Source organism: Rhagoletis zephyria, unplaced genomic scaffold, assembly GCF_001687245.7.
Source record: "Rhagoletis zephyria isolate East Lansing unplaced genomic scaffold, Rhagoletis_zephyria_1.1 Rzeph_scaffold_00101, whole genome shotgun sequence".
Taxonomy (NCBI): domain Eukaryota; kingdom Metazoa; phylum Arthropoda; class Insecta; order Diptera; family Tephritidae; genus Rhagoletis; species Rhagoletis zephyria.
Window position 1 is genome coordinate 152,129 of NW_016157185.1, and position 17,201 is coordinate 169,329.

At 35.4% G+C, this 17,201-nt stretch overlaps 1 protein-coding gene across 6 annotated transcripts in view; it reads right to left on the minus strand.

The window, feature by feature from the left end:
• Positions 1 to 715: 715 nt before the first annotated feature.
• The window catches only part of Shab (potassium voltage-gated channel shaker cognate b), a 111,764-nt gene continuing 95,278 nt past the window's right edge, over positions 716 to 17,201 (minus strand). For 4 of the 6 annotated variants that reach the window (XM_017632907.1, XM_017632893.1, XM_017632934.1 and 1 more), the window contains 4 exons: positions 8,152 to 9,367; positions 7,892 to 8,085; positions 7,539 to 7,821; positions 716 to 911 (listed from right to left, as the gene is read on the minus strand). In XM_017632907.1, coding sequence (XP_017488396.1) covers positions 730 to 911; positions 7,539 to 7,821; positions 7,892 to 8,085; positions 8,152 to 9,367 — 1,875 coding nt within the window. In that variant the 3' untranslated portion in view covers positions 716 to 729. Of the gene's footprint in view, positions 912 to 7,538; positions 7,822 to 7,891; positions 8,086 to 8,151; positions 9,368 to 14,237; positions 15,342 to 17,201 lie in introns of those variants that run through there. The other 2 variants (XM_017632899.1, XM_017632926.1) reach the window with 2 other exon arrangements.

Consider the following 17,201-nt stretch of genomic DNA (forward strand, 5'->3'; position numbering starts at 1 on the left):
ATATGCATGCATATGCAATGTTGTAAATTTTTCTGTTATTTTATTTATATGCCGCTATGTGTGTATGTATGATATATGTATGTATGTAACTAAATATCTTTAGTGCTTATTAAATAGTGGTATTCGCGCTTCTGTGTATTCGCTGTATCCTGCGTAAGTGTAACTGGACGTGCGTATGGTTGTTGTTGCATGTGTATTTGATGTAGCGCTAGCAACAACAAATCACACCAAGGCGAATTTATACAAGGTGGTGTTACTGGCGAATTCAGATTCTCGCCGCGGTACTTTTTAATGTCAAAATGATGTATTTGTTGTAATATGAATTCGCCTCGTTTACAAAAAAACACATCATTTTGACATTAGGAAGTACCGTGGCGAAAATCTAAATTCGCCAGTAACACCACTTTGTATAAATTCGCAACATACAACGAATACATATAAGAGCGAGTTCCCCTAATGTTAAATTTAATTGCTTTTCTTTTCTCATACCGTTTGAACATTTCGCGTACAAATGTATGTTTGCATGTTCGAATGGATGTATATGAATGATTTAAAGTACGTAGTATGTATGTATGTATGTATCTATGTATAATAAAAAATATAATAACTTTCAATTTGTTTTGCATTACTACTCGCTGGTTGCTAAGCGTTTTATTCACTATCACTGTCACTGTCGGAGGGAGCGGAGAGTAGGCGTTATTATTCGCTCTTTGGCTTTTTAAGTAATTGCTACGTGGCCCCAGTTTCACCGCTAGCATTTTCATCCCTATCGTTTTGTTCATCGGAGTTGCCACGTTGTAGGAGCGAACGATTTTCATCGCTAGAACCAGCCGCCTCACCATTGCTCACGGCACCACCGTCACCAGTTTCGCTGCGTATGTTCACGTTGGACGTAAAAGTGGTTTCCGAATCTGCGGGAAGTAGGATAAATGGCTTTAATAGGTACATAATTAATCATCATTAACATTAAATTTCATAAAGCATAAGCAAAGATATTATGCTGATATACAATATTTACATCAATTGAAACATTTTCAATAGAAAAGAAATTTTGCAAAGTAAATATGTCTAATTGTTTCTTAAAGAAATTCTATTTTATATAAAATAATTTTTGCGCCTCGGATTTTCAGCAAACTTTTCTAACGTCTATGGACGCACATGAGGCCTAGTCCAGAAAGCCTTATTCTCATGTTATGCTTCTCAGCCAGGTTTTTACTCTACGAATTGTATTAAAGTTTTTTGCTACTTTGAATATTTACCAATTCCTATTAAAGCAATGATGAACATGGGCCTTGTTGCGGCAGCACACAATTGATACACAGACTTTCTTGTGGAATGCAAAAAGAACCGATGCCCGCTTGCTTCGCGGCGCCTAATAAGAGCTGTTGCGTGGGCCAATGCAAAAACAGCGTTTAAAAGAAAAAACGGTATGTAAAGTAAAAATATTTAAAACGACTAAAGAGCAGGCTCCCCCTCATACATAGGCTTTGCCGATGGTCTTATTTCCACCTGTGAAATTTCTGCCAAGCGTGCATAATCTGCTTTGATCTTGCAACTACAACATAGATACGATGCGTAAGCTAATAAAAGTCCTTATAAGGAAACCTTAGATCATAGGTGAGCGTCTTCTGTTATAGTAGGGCCAAGAATCCTCGCTACCCAACAGGATGAAGAGTTTTACCGTACATCGGCTAAATAAGTCTTGTGATCTCTTGAGTATCGTTCAAATGAAGCCATTGATATACCCACCGTGTTCCTTCTTGGACGGATGTGGTCGAATCTTTTCTTGTCGATTCACCACTTTTACATTTCGTCTTAATATTTATGAACTAGTTTCTTTGAGTCTTACTGCTGAAATAACGGCCGCCCCGATCAATTTCGTTAATCGGAGGTAAATGCAAGATCGCATTAAGGGTGTATGAGGGCGCCAGACAAAGGTGCGCTTACACAATTTCATTTATCCATCTGAAAACTAAATTCGTATATATAAAATAAACATAGGGCCAAAGCAGATCAAACACATGGGGTTTCTATATATTACGGCTGCAGCGCCATCCTTGGGTCACTTTTCTGCAAAACCACTGCTTATCAAGAAATGAATACGCATTAAAAATTTCAGCCAGGTTGTTTAAAAAATTAGGATTTTATAAATATCTCGACCATACAGCTAATGCGAATTTGAACGAAATCGGTGAACAAATATATATACTTATTAGTCCACAGACTGAACTCTATCTAGTGCTTTTTGAGTTTAGTCCAAAGAACTGAAACAGCTACCATTTTATGTATATAGGTATGTATGTAGATAGGACAATCTACATATAACGAAACTTATAAAAATTCAAATTTCAAACTTCAAAAATTTTTCAAGATTTTCACAAAAAAATGTTACCCTTTCCCAAAAATTAAAAAGAAAATAACAATTGCTCAATGCGATTTAGAAATCTAGGAGAAAATGGTTCCTAGTCGAATGATGCTTGCATATCTATATTTAGGACGTTAGCATAAGGCGGTTCCATATATAGGCGATTTGAGAAATTAAGTTTGAATGAGGGCGTGGCACCTCTCCTTTTCCAATATCTGCTACTTTTTGCCATAAGTACGCTACTGATAAAACATGTAGCTTTGTAAAATTTCAGGACGTTAGCATAAGCGCTTCCAGAGATAAGCGGTAGGAGATGTTAAGTCTGTATGGTAGGTGCCACGCCCCTTTTTCCAAAAGCTTATAGTTATCGTCATAAGTAGGGTATTTACAGTTTATGCATCCGTGCCAAGTTTCAGTATATATTGGTGCCCTCGAAAAAGCGATTTCAACCTTTTCTTGTGACGCATATATATGTATGTGTAGATATCCATAATTCTCCCACTGTATAAGAACGTGAGGAATATCCCGACCTTTTCAATTGGCTAACAAATGTTCTAATTATCAGCCAAATTTGCACCTAAATTCAGTTTTGGGCATATCCCGACCCCAGCGCCACCTAGCGATTAAATTTTTGGTCGAAATATTTCCCTTCAAGGTGCTGACATATGTATATGTTCCAAATATGAACGAAATCGGTCCAGCCGTTTAGTAGTTTAATACATTTAATATAAGGAAAAGTCTATGAAATTGTGAAATCGTGACGTCTCAGCTTTCTTAATTTTTTGGCAACAAAAAGAAAAAGTTTTGTTTTATATTGTTTAAAAACCTTCCACACAGAAGAACCAAAAACGTACTTTTTACAGAATTGAAATCGGTTCAGCCGTTTGGTCAGGCATTGCGGTCTTACGAAAGACATTTCATTTTATGCATTTTTTTGTATATTTGGTAGGTATGAGAATATGTCGTAAAGTATATTTCATACCGCTAGAAAAAGGGGACGTGGCATATGTGCGATTTTAAATTATTTTCAAAGAAATGTATTTCCAATTTGCAATTAAATTTGTGTGAATGAATGTAAGAAATGTCCGTCAATGGCTGAAGCTGCTGTTATTGTTAAATGTAATGGTTTTTTAAAAGCACCACATTTCGCTGATTTTGGGCTGGTGCGGATCTAGTTACTATCGGACTGATTCATTTTTGGCGATAAAGATCTAGTACGAAACTAGAAATTTGATTCACTAGTTCGTAGTTTCCCTGCAGGGTTCATGCTGAAGTACCGATACTTGGTATGAATATATATGAAAAATTGTGGCTATTGGAAAAGGGCGCGTGGCACCTCCCACACAAACCCCACCAACTATACTAGACAGTTTCAAGGACAGATTCACCATCGAACCGGGTCATTGTTGCCCGCAGGACGTGAAGAGAAAAAGTTCTTCAAAGTTATTTCCGAGTAATCGTGCTGAGAAACCCTAGACCATTGGAGAAGATTTTACATAAAAAATTTACTAAGTACAGCCTGGTTTGTAGATGCAGTTAAAGAAAATACATGAAAAGGGACGATTTTTTTTTAAATTCAAAAAATATAAATATTGCAAAAACGGTCACACTTTTACCTAATAAATTTTTTTATCAGGGAGCTATATCTACTAAAATATTGTCGTAGATTAACAAAAAAGCGCCGTAGGGGAAAATTAAGTTAACAACGTATTTTTTAAAGAAAAATATAAATAAAATCATGGACGCTGCATTTTTTTTTCCTTTATTTTGGATTCTTCAAGGATGACCAACGCAGGCCTTTGTGGAAATTTATAATTACGAATTCCATTACGCATAAAATTTTGTATTTTTTATTTATCGATTTCGGAATATTTTGACTTCGTTATGTATGTAAGTCGTCATAAGTCGTCAATCAGTAAACATCGCGGGGTACTATGAATTAAATAGAAAGAGTATTTTGTGGAAGATTTAAAGTTGACAACATTGCAATTGTGAATTTACGAACCAATGTTATAACAAAATGCTAGAAAAATGAACAAACTCTAATGCCAATCATTACGATCATCTCCGCACCTCATTTGTAAAGAAATAAATATCGTACAAGTACATTATTCAATTATTAAAGGTTTTGTAAGTAGCTTTTTTCTAAAATTTGGCACTCCCACCCACAGGGATGGTGTATGGAAGCAGGAGAAAAAGGGGAAGAACTCAATCACACTTCCTAAAATGGGAGCTAAATTCCATAAAAAGGTGTGGATAATATTGAATGGTGGTATTTTAAAATAAAATCGAATTTGAATTAACTATTTAATTTAAACAAGCTTATTTACATCGAATATAACCCCGATTGTTATTAAAAATAAATATTTCTATGTATATACCAAGTTTGTGTACGTCAGATGGCGCATAACCTGAGAATGGATGGTCCACTTTCAGCCTTTTTTTGTTGTATTTGTTTGCCGGATGATGGATAAGAAGAAGCTATTTGTTTGTGGAAAATATGCAATATTTATTAAACAAAAAAAAAAAACGGCAAATAAAAAAATTTGGAGCTTACGTTTCTTTCGCGGTTATGGCTCGATTGTTTCGAATATAGTACTTCGAATACTTTGATGTCGCACTTTTAATGTTCTGGGGAGATTATACCACTGTCAGAATATTAACCATTCGCCGGGTTGCACGGAAAAAAAAATTTGAATGACTAAAACTATCAAAATATAAAAAAATATCAAAATATTCGCCATAAAAGGCGTTTGCAATGTTCAACTTTGCATTCTACTTTCAACTAATCGCTTTCAACAAAGTTGGTCGTCAGCCAACATTCGCCTCATGCGTACACCTTTTAAGTGTGCAATTACATCGCGCCATTGACTAAACCGAGCTGTCGTGTGACGATTGGGCCTATGGATGCGGTTTGGCAATGTTATATTGCGTCAAAGTCTCATTCGGAGACACCAGGATTGTGTTGTGGAGGACAATACCTAAATACCTTCGTTGGTTCCACGAATATCGACAAATACATTTCGGCATTTAAGTGAATTTGATATCTTTAGCCTACATTGAATTTCTGTAGTCCAACGATTCTCACCCATTTTGTCTTGTTGGCGCCAGCGAATGAAGAACAAGCATTTTTCCAAAATTAAAAAGTAAAAATTTCACTACTAACAATTTAAAAATGTTCTTAAAACTTGCAAAGAAATATCACTGTTTTTGTTCTTAGGAGTAGGGTGGGAGTGTCATTGATAAAATTAGAGCGAGAGAAAGTTTTTCTTACAAAACCTTTCATTATTGAATCATGGTACAAGTACGCTGGTGTGTTTTATGTTTCTAGCTTGATGTATAATCATTTGATGGCGTCAGATAGTTGGTTCCGTGCATCCACCACTTAATTGAAACTATAATATACTTTCGACCTTCATTTCACCTTAACGCTGTACTGATACTAAAATGACCCAAAAAAAAAAACACCCAGCCGCGCGTATATTGCGGTTCTGTAGACCATTTTTCTAGATCAGGTAATTTCCCCAAGATATTTTCATTTTAAGTTTTCATTGCGAATGAAAAATAATTTAAACTTTAACATGGAACATAAAAATGTTTTCGCAACTACGCAGCCGAAAAACAGCAAATCTTCTGTAGCTGACAGCCTGCCAGCTGAGCTATTCAAGTACGGTGACGAGGAGTTGATAAGGTGCATGCATCAACTCTTATGCAGAATATGGTTATGCTTATGGTTATGGTTATGGCAGAATATGAACGCATGCTTGACGACTGGAATTTAAGTGTGCTCTGCCCAATCCACAAGAAAAGACTGAAGCCCACCGTCAACGAACTGATTGGGCCTTATCAGTGTGGCTTTAGATCTGGCCAATCAACCATTGACCAGGTATTCACAATACGCCCAATTGTCTGAATTTGGCCTTCCCTGATATGGCTGTGCAAAATAACGTTGAGCAATAGCATCAGATCGGTCAGAATTGGGAAAGACCTTACTGAGCCGTTTGCCACCTAACGGGGTTTCAGACAGGGCTACTCCCTGTGTTGATGTCAGAGAAAATAATGAGAACTGCAGAACTGAACCGATCAGGAACCATTTACCACAAGATCGTGAAAGTGAAGTTGTATAGAAAAGTAAAGCGAATGGATCTGGTGGGAAACGAGGACAGGACGAGGTATCTCCTGTCATAAAACAATCATTCAGCGCATTTGTGCCTCGGTACCCATGGCACTGATGACAAATATAAATTTTAAACAGTAGAGAATTTATTTTATTTGGGAGCCAGCATTAACATCGATAATAGAGACAGCATCGAAATCCAAATTTTGCTAATGATTTACGGACCTTTACGCGTTGGCGACTGAGGGTAACGCAGGCGGTGGATCGAAAGAAGGAAGGAAGAGGCCTCCTCTGCGATGGAAAGGCCCGGTGGATATGGAGTTGGCTTCGGCTGGTGTATGTTGTTAGAATCGACCAAAATCGGTGAGGCGAATACAGCGCCAATAAGAAGAAGGTAATTTTTGATGTTGAGGCAGTAAAAAAAAATATTCTACCGATGGAAAATAATCGACACAATTTTTGGTTATGTTCATAAAGCGTTGCCACAAGAAATTAAGAAATTTTAGATGGATGCTTTAAAAACCGAAAAAGTAGATGTTTAAATTCAAAACGGACCTACTTATGCTCAATTGCCCATCCTAGAGGTAACAGACAAAGGAAGTGTTGCTTTTAACGTTATTCCGTGAAAAATTCAAAACTCACGGAATTATCAAACTACCCTGGTAGTATCATATGTGTGTATATACAAACCCCAGTGCGATTGTGAAATTTAAAACAAAACAGCTTTTCTTGTAGGTACATAATTTAGCGATCAACTACAAAGCAGTATACTATGTATGGATGTATATTTACGCATACCGAAGGATGAATTCAGTTAAAATTTGAATACGGATATAAACGCAGGCGTATGGCGTCCCTTGTGTGCAGAGTGCAGACGCAACATGACCGAATTTATCGTAAATTGGTGAGAGCTAGATGAATTTCGAATGAAGCTTAAAAAATGTTTGGTTCATCGTAATAAATTTGTATAGATTTTAAATAAATCTCAAATGGCGACCAATTTCGCAATGCCACTACACCAGTACTCGTGTCGACAACTTTTGGACTTTTAATTACCTTGACTACTGTCTCTGTTGGTCGAGTCGTATCGACTGTCGCCGGACATGTGCGATGTGGCAGTTGAACGCGCCAACATTGGCTTGACGTGGCGCAACGCTTGCTCTTCTGGGTAGCGAGGCGTTTGGAATTTTGTTGGCCTCGACTGCAGCGTCGCAGGGCCGGAACGCTGTTGTATCAGCATCCGATGCCGCAATGGTGGTGGGGAGATAGACTTGGCTAAAATTGAGTGAGGTAATTTATTCGGTGAGTAATCGCTGCCAGATTCGCCCTGTAAACAAAACTGAAATTTGATTGGTTGTATTGGTAATGTATTCCTAAGAAAATATTAGTTAATTTCTCGAAGTAAGTACCATGACGGTGCCATTGTCAGACACACCCGACCCAGACATATTGTCGGCCAGTAGGCGCTCGCTCTCGGGATCTGCGAGCACCCGTGAGATATCAGATTTGTTTTTGAGTATCGATTTTGAACGTCGATGCTGCTCAAGATTTGGAGATACGTCGATAGAGTCTATCGACGAGGAATGTTTACTTTCGAATTTCGCTGCAATGGAGTAAAATAAATGGTCAGAGAATGTCAGCAAAACGACAAAAGATATTCAAACGTTACCTTTTTGTCCAACATTCTGTATTCCGAACAGATGCTGGTTGATTAGCTTGGTGGCAGTGGCTAAACTCTTTCCGGGCATGAAGGATGAGCGCTTCTTCTTGCTCCCGCTGCCGGCAGGGCTGCTATCGTGGCTGCTGCTTGCGTTGTCTTGTATGATCTTGGCCTCTTCGAAGCGTGCTCGTGGCTTGTTTGACGTCCCTGCGCCGGTAGGCATCGACGTGAAACTTTGGAATCGTGTTTTGCGATGTTTTGGAACGGGATTCTCATTGAGACTAACACGACTGCCGCGTTCTTGCACTTCGAAGTTTTGATATACCTCGTCCATCGGACTCAGACCGCCTGCGGCCATGTTACGTAGCGCCGTGTCTCCCGACGTGCTTTTCTTCACCTGCGAACGCATCAGTCCCATCGGTGTCAGACCAGTAGTACCGGTTGGTGGAAGACCGACGATATAACCTGTTGTGCCTGGCCCACTTGTCGACGTCGTCGATTCTTTTTCCAACGGGTTTATGTACAAGTTATCCATGTCGATGTCCAGTGCGCACGCTTCGTCGGCCAGGTCGGCAGTGAGATCACCTTGGGAATGAAATGGATGAGTTTGACAGCTGGCGTACGTATCCGAACTGTCCACGCTAGCCAGATCTGCATTGTTATTGTTGTTGATGTTAACATTGAAGTTGTTATTAAAATTGCTCCCCAAAGCCAGAGCAGCATTACCGGTTGCCATTGACAGTGCTGGACATGCACCCACCGATGTTGTATTGAAATTATTGTTATAATTGTAATTGAAGTTATTGTTGCTGTAGCTAGTGATGAATGGTGGGTAACGAAATGGAGTGTCGAGTGGCAGCGCTATGGTGGTGGACGTAGTGGTGCCATACGATGACGAGGTGGATGATGATTGCGATGCAATCGGCGCTAGGCTATTGGCAGTGTGATGGGGCAGATGGTGTGGGGTGCGCATCACGCCGCCACCACCACCAATCGAAAATATGACTTCGGCATGTGCGTCGCCTGTAGCGGCAGTAATGGCGCCTGCTAACTGTGGCTGAGACGTCGGCAGGTGTATAGGTGGGGCCAGCAAACCGAACTGGTTGGCGCGCAGATCTCGGTTCGCCTGATTGGCAGCCATTCGCATCTCCACGCAAACGGGCTTGTGGAAGTCCGACGTTGGAAGCGAAATTACACCCTCGGCATCGGTGAACTCCTTGAAGTCCTGCAAAGGCAAAAGCAATTCACAGAATTTAAATTAGTTTGACAAATTCGAAATTGTGGTGATATGTGCGTTGAATCGGTGGTGGACAACAAGAAAACTTGAACTTGTTGGCAGGTTTGGGTATGCGGTTGTAGATGGCGGTGTGTAGAGGTGTGATGAGGTGCCCACGTAATAGGAGCAAATCTATTTACAATTGCAAATTAGACAAATTGTTTAAGTTGTTTTGTTAGTACGCGAATAGCGGTGGTGCATTTGATGTTAATAAGTATATTGCTTGTGAAAAACAAACAAAGCCATTTCGGCAATGGTAACTTCGAATAAAACATTAATTCAGCGTTTGCATCTAAAAGAAGTAAGGAACGAAACTGAACATTGTATTGAACATAAGAAAAAGTCATCTACAAAAGGAATACGTAAGTTCATTTTGATCAAACACTTCAATCTCCTTCAGTTTTCAAATCAATTAATGCGCACACTATTTCGAATGTATTAGACTTACCATTGAATGCGTGTGTTTTTTGGCTTTTCATAATAAAAAATACTTGGAGATCCGAATAAAAAATCTATCTAATTCTGTTTTTGCTTTTATCTGGAGCTTCCAAAACTAATCTATATATACAATTCGCGAAGGGATTTTTTGCCCAGGACATAAAATTGGCACCGTTCGCTCAGTTTTCAAATTAAAGCACTTGGCATGTAGATGTGAAAAGAGTTGCCACCTGTTGAAAAATTAAATTCAAATTATTCAATATTCAAAGTCATCAAATTTGCGCCGTTCTTTAAATTTCTCAAAATGAGGTTGGAAAATTTTATAATTTTCACCTTAAATATCCTTGAAATTTTGCAATTCTAATTTAAAAAAAAAATATATATTTAAGGACTAACTTGATTAGCTTAAAAAAATAAAATTGATTAAAAATTGCATTTTCAATTGCTATTCGTCCTTATGAACGAAAAAAAAAAAATATATATTTAAGGACTAACTTGATTAGCTTAAAAAAATAAAATTGATTAAAAATTGCATTTTCAATTGCTATTCGTCCTTATGAACGAAAAAAAAAAAAATTTCATTTGGTACCCATATTTTTGTTTTACATTTCACCGAATTTTTTTAAATAAATGTTGGAATTACCCATATCTTTGAAATTATAACGCCTTTTGAAGAAATCATGACGTCAGAGAAATGCCCATTTATGTGCGGTTCATTATGTGTAATATGAGGTTGACTTTTATAAAGAAATGTAAATTAAAAAAAAAGGAATATAGACAAAACTGGTCGAGTTAAGGCGCTTCTTTTATTTCTGCCACTAGTATCGACATCGAGCTTTTTTCGACATACATACCTTAAATTACTTTATCAGATATGTACACGGTAAAGTATTACTAAATGCATGTAAATTTATTTACTGTCTTTCGTTTTGTTACTTATGAAATAATTTTCACTTTAAATAAAAAAGCACGTTCCAAACCCATTTACTTATTATTTATTATATGGTAGGAGAGCTTCTCAAACCATATTGAAGCAATTTTTTCATATTGAATTGTTGAAAAATAATAAATATCTAAATCCCGGGACTGATCCCGGGATCCCGGGATTGAACAAATGACATTCCAAAAATACCGGGATCGTAAAAATCGAACAAATTACAAATTTGTTACAAATTAATTAAAGCATCATAATATGGGTATCAAATGGAAGATATTTTAAAGATCCCTAATTCAAAAATATTTTCAATAGGGTTGCCCCTTATTCTGAATCACATATTTATTTATTTATTTTTTTTAAGGTCAAATATTACTATTCATTGGTACCCAGAGCAGGTTCTTAAACAATGCTTTCCCTATATACAAAATAGTATCCCTTAGGATAATTGTGCGAGGTTGCCACTTATTTTCGATTCTACACAATTAATCTAAAACGTCGCAATATGGATATCAAATGAAATATATTGTTGAGAACTTTGGTCAGAAAATATTTTCCACCAGGGTTGGCATGCTTCTATGTAACACTAATTTTTATTTTGTTGATTTCAATCAGCATTTTTTTATGTATACTCTGTACAAAAACGCTCAATATATGTACATATCATTCCAACGTATTTCGGAATAGGCTAACCAACTAAATTTTGGAGTAAGAAATTTACTTAACATATATCGAAATCATATTTTTTTATTTCCAAAATAAACTTAAAAAAGTATATGCACTCCGGGAAAGCTCGGTCAACCTGGTACTACGTGATTAAGTGGAACCACTTTTTGTTTTAAGCTGAATAACGGCAAATTGCAAATATCTCGAAATATTGCAAATATCATTGGAAATGGTTTATGGTAGAAGTGATCCAACAACCAAAGGAGGGACTACCATTGATGCAGTTTTTGCCACAATCCACTAGTTAATATTGTAGATATGAATGTTTTCTCAGCCACAAATAACTATTAAATTTAGCAGTTGGTTATAATAAATAAAAAAAAGCTCGTTAAAAAAAAAGTTTAAGACAAATATATTTTGTATATTAAAAAATATGCACATGTGTATGCACATATGTATATCGCACATTTCTTTCTTTCTGGAATTCTTATATTAAGTTTCACTTCTTCCGCGCGTAGGAACTACACGCACTGAGTTTTTTTAAGCTAATAAAGTTGGAAATACTATATTTGAGGACGTTGTCGGGTTTATTATAATAGCCCTTAATGTATCATTTTTTCAAAATAAATATTGCAAAATTTCAAGGATATTCAAGGATAAAATTTGAAAAGGACATTTTCAATACCCTTTGCACCAAAAATTGTTATTTTTTTCTCTACATAACTTTCATTTTAATTTAATACCCATACTGTTTTTCTAAGTACTTTGCACTGAATTTTTTAAATATTTTTCTGAATTACTCATATTATTCAATTTTCGAAGTCCTGTAAAAAATCCTGACGTCAGACAGAAAAACTAAAAACCCAGGACCCTACTCCCAGCAGAAATTGCTGAGCGGTAAGAGGTTTGGGTCAAATGAAGAGGCCATCACTGAAAAAAGAATTATGCGGAAGGAATTCAAAATTTGGAATACCGCTTTTCAGCATTAAGAAAGCGATGCTATTATCCTAGAATAAATTACTGACTAACATAAAGACATAAAAATCAGCTTAGGAATTTGGTTCTGTAGCTGAGCAGTTTCAGATTTCGACATTTAACAAACTCCTGCCTTTCGTGACTCGGCACAAATATAAAAAAGTGACTTTTCGTATTATGCTCGCAAGCTCGACCAAAAATTCCTAATTGTATGCCTTCCCGAAGTTTTAACTTTGTGTCATTTGTTTGCTTCAACAAAAAATAAATATTCAAAATTGACAAACCGTAGAAAAATTTTGCAAAGCCCTGTTTTTATAAAAAGGATTTGTTCGTATTTAAATAAATAGCAGAAATCGGTCTAAAATTCTTAAAAAACGAAAAAATTAGAAAAGTATTTAATTGAAAATATTAATAATTACAAAAACAAAGTAAAGCAATCTATTTTCTACACACATATACATGTATCAGTTGCAAACAATTTAAATTACATGCATGAAATGTATGAAAATACATACATATATGGGCAAATCTAAAAAATAGGTACACTCTCAAAAAAAAAAAAAACTAGAAACTTGCGCATTATTACACTAAAATTAATAGGCTATAAAACTATATACTCATAACTTATTTTAACATTTCTGAAAAACAAGTTTGAAATTTTGATGCATTTTTTTCAGTGGTCTGCAAAGTTTTAAGCTCATATTTTAAGTTTCTATGGTATTTGTTAGAGAATGAATTTTTTTAATTGAAAATCTTTTTAAATTAAAAAATAAACATATGTATACACATAAGTGCTAAAGCCCATTAAATCTCAAGTCAGAATATGGTGTGCTTCAAAAGTTAAGACATAATTAATTTTGCCTCTCTTAAAAATTACATAAAAAATTAACTTTTTTTTATTACTTTTTTAAATTCAAACAACTATAATTCAAAAGTTATGCAGCAAATTGATCCAATTTTTTTTTTTGAGGATTCAAGTATACGTCAATGAATTATATCCAAAAGCAACCAGCTTGATATACATAGTTTCCAACAGTGAAAATAAAGCTAAATAACAACAAGGTTACCAGGTTTTTAGATTTGCCCATATACATATGTACATAAATCCATGCATGCCCTCAACAGGGGGATTTTGTTCGGTTGCATGCCTGATACGTATTTATGTATGTATGTATCTGTATACGATACTTACCACTCAATAAATGATTTTGTTGGTATTTAGTTTAATAGGTGTATGTGCGGATGTTTATGTTGATCACAAGTGATTTTTGTTTTTTGCTTGCTTGCTTGTTTGGTATCGAATATATCCATGCCACTTGATAGTGATTATTTTGCCAATTTGTTTTATTTTTCCGAACAAACAACTATTACAGCTACAACTACTACAGTTCAACTATTAAATTAAAAAGGTAGTGTTACAGTCTCATAAATTAGAATCCGATAGATAGATTGACAACACATTTTGAGAATGTAATTATGGAATAGTGAAAACATTCCAAATTCCTGAGAGATCTCAAGATGTGAAAAATGAATTTGCAAACAACCGAGACTAAACATTCAAAAAGGTATGCAAAGTTTTCAATAAAAATAATGAGCCACATAAAAACTAAATAACAAAATCCATTCTTTAGAGCACAGCCACGATTCAATAATTAAAGGTTTGCTCAATAGTGACATTCGAGTTTTGACACTCCCTTAGCTCCCATACAAAAGCTTTGAACACACACACACGAACCCACACACACAGTGCCTTGCTAAGGGAGCAAGGGAGCCGATTTTGTCAAGAGGGAGCGAGAAAACTGTTTTTTGAGCAAACCTCATGGTACACAGCCACTTGTTTCTGAATATAGTATTTTTTTAAGAAAGTGAGAAAAAGTGTGTTTATTACGTTCTATTTATTTTTATGTGCTACATATTTAATTTATATCCATAGGAATTTCACAACTTAAATTGAATATTTAAATTAAGCTAATTAACTAAGTTGCAATCACTACTAATTCTATAAGCTGGGCGACTGCACCGAAACAAATTTCTGTTTTAGTCCGCTTTTTCGCCTCATAACTAGTACATGCACATATGTATGTATGGTCGTCTGGCGAGCAATACTCCGTAACCGCCAAATGCGAAACATTTTACAAAATAGCAAAAATTTATTTTCCTTGAAACTAAACCTTAGCTTCTATTACATATAATTATTTACTATTAAATTAAGAGAATAGACTAGGTAAAGGATAACAAACAAAAATTGTTTCGTCACCTCATACGTGGTACTATATTTGGTGGATCTGAGGTACTGCGCACCAAGCGACTGTGTATACGCACCTATTTATGTACATATGTATGTATACATGTGGATGCTTGCGATTTCTATGCTAAACTCTATTATATAAATTATCTTATGCAAATATAATAAATATAATTCATTATAAATTATTTTAACAAAAGCCATAATATTTTTTTTTAAAACATTTTCCTATAACATTTTAAGGCGGTTAATATGTAAATAATAGTTTTTCCTTTGACACACAAAAATTCACAATTATTTTTTCAAAAAATTCTTAACATGTTCTACATATGTATGTATGTCTTTTAGGTTGCATTTGTTTATATCGATTGGTACGCCTTCAATTATTCAGTTTAAAGTAATCTCTTTTTTTTTTTTTAATTTCCAATTGGTCTTCAGTTCAACTGCAGAGAGAGAGAGTGACTCGAATCCGTTTTCAAAAACACGAGTATACTTTCATTAGTTATTTAAATATTTATGTATGTATGCACAAAATTTCGTAACGTCTATTATCGATTCCTAGTCTGCGCGCTTCTAATTATTTAAATGTGGTATTTTTATTTTCTTTTAATCTAAACGCTATTTGCACGCAATGGAATACACTCGCCTTGACATCGTGGATAGCCCTTAAAATAAAAATGAAAATAAGAAATTAAAATAATTACAGAAATAATGTTAAATATCAAACCGATTACTTAAATAACGAACAAGACATTCAATTCATAAATTTGGTTTCACTGTTTAAGCAAATAAAAATTAAAAGTGTTTCAGGTTAAAACAACGATGGGCAAATGTTTTTTTTTTTTTTTTAACGCAAAAAAGATGACAGTTTTGAAGCGTGTATAGAAGCTATGAGACGGAAACAATTCGCGAGATGAGAATGACTGTTACTTAAATAACGGGTGATTTTTTTGAGGTTAGGATTTTCATGCATTAGTATTTGACAGATCACGTGGGATTTCAGACATGGTGTCAAAGAGAAAGATGCTCAGTATGCTTTGACATTTCATCATGAATAGACTTACTAACGAGCAACGCTTGCAAATCATTGAATTTTATTACCAAAATCAGTGTTCGGTTCGAAATGTGTTTCGCAAACCCAATTGCTGCGAACGGCGACGAATCGACATTTCACGGTCTTCAGCAACACTCTCAGAAACAGACGCAATATTCTCTTCTGTACGCACTGTACGCATTCGTGTGGTTGGTTTAATGTCCAATAAAGTAAACTGAGTGCGAAACTTGGTCACAATCGCATTAATTGTTTGCTCACTTGGTCGATTATGTAGACCATAAATCGGACGTAAAGCGAACCGAACACTGATTTTGGTAATAAAATTCAATGATTTGCAAGCGTTGCTCGTTAGTAAGTCTATTCATGATGAAATGTCAAAGCATACTGAGCATCTTTCTCTTTGACACCATGTCTGAAATCCCACGTGATCTGTCAAAGACTAATGCATGAAAATCCTAACCTCAAAAAAATCACCCTTTAAATATGTATGTATGTGCAAACATTAACACACTTCATGAAGAAATGTTACAATTTCTTTGTTTTATTAATGATATCCCTGACTGGTCAAAAAAGATTATAAGATATATGTTAGGTTTCCCCACGTACATATGTTGTTAGTTATATAATGTGACATCGGAAAAGAATGCTTTAAATTTCGAGTGGAAGTGTGGAGTGTTATTTTCAGGTTATGTTCGTTGCATCCCTAAGTATCGAGGGCCACAATTTGCTAGGTTGTGCAGCTTTTAATTGATTTGAGGACGATATATAGAAGCATGTTGTTATTGCGTTTTTTTTTAATCCTAAGCCTAAACAATTTAAGAAATCGCGGAGGTGTGTCCTCCAATATTCTTTTAAGCAGGGACCGTAAATAACAGTTACTTTTTTTCAACCGCTAATCAAAATTAAACAAGTTTGGTATCAACTGAGAGAGGACTAAAATAGCTTTGAAAGTGCAATATTTAAACGAGGACAGCCAGCAGAAAGCCAGCTATTGAAAAATATTTAAATAAAAAATGTTTCATAGAGCAAACCTTGGGTTAGGTATATGCATTTCTTGTGTATTAAATTATAAAAAAAACATATAAATAGAAGTGATAGCCTTGGATCGTTATTTCTATTCTATTCCTCTTTCATTTGGTATCAAATTTGTTTAATTTGGATAAGCAGTTTGTTTACTATCTGGAAAGGCTTTTATTTCGAGCTTAAAAAATATCTGCCCAAGTTTACCTGTTGTAAGAAAATAACTGTTATTTATGGTCCCCGCTTTTAACATTCAATCAGTATTGAATAAAACTCCGCTGCTATTTTTCTCACAAAGGATATTGAACGCATTCCTTCTTAATCGGCGACGAACACGTTCTCTTAAAATAAATGTGTTTATAGTTATTGGGCCGTATTCGTAAAAAAGGGGATAAGCTTATACTTGCAAAATATGAAGGAAATGGTTCTGCCTGTATTCATAAAAATTTCG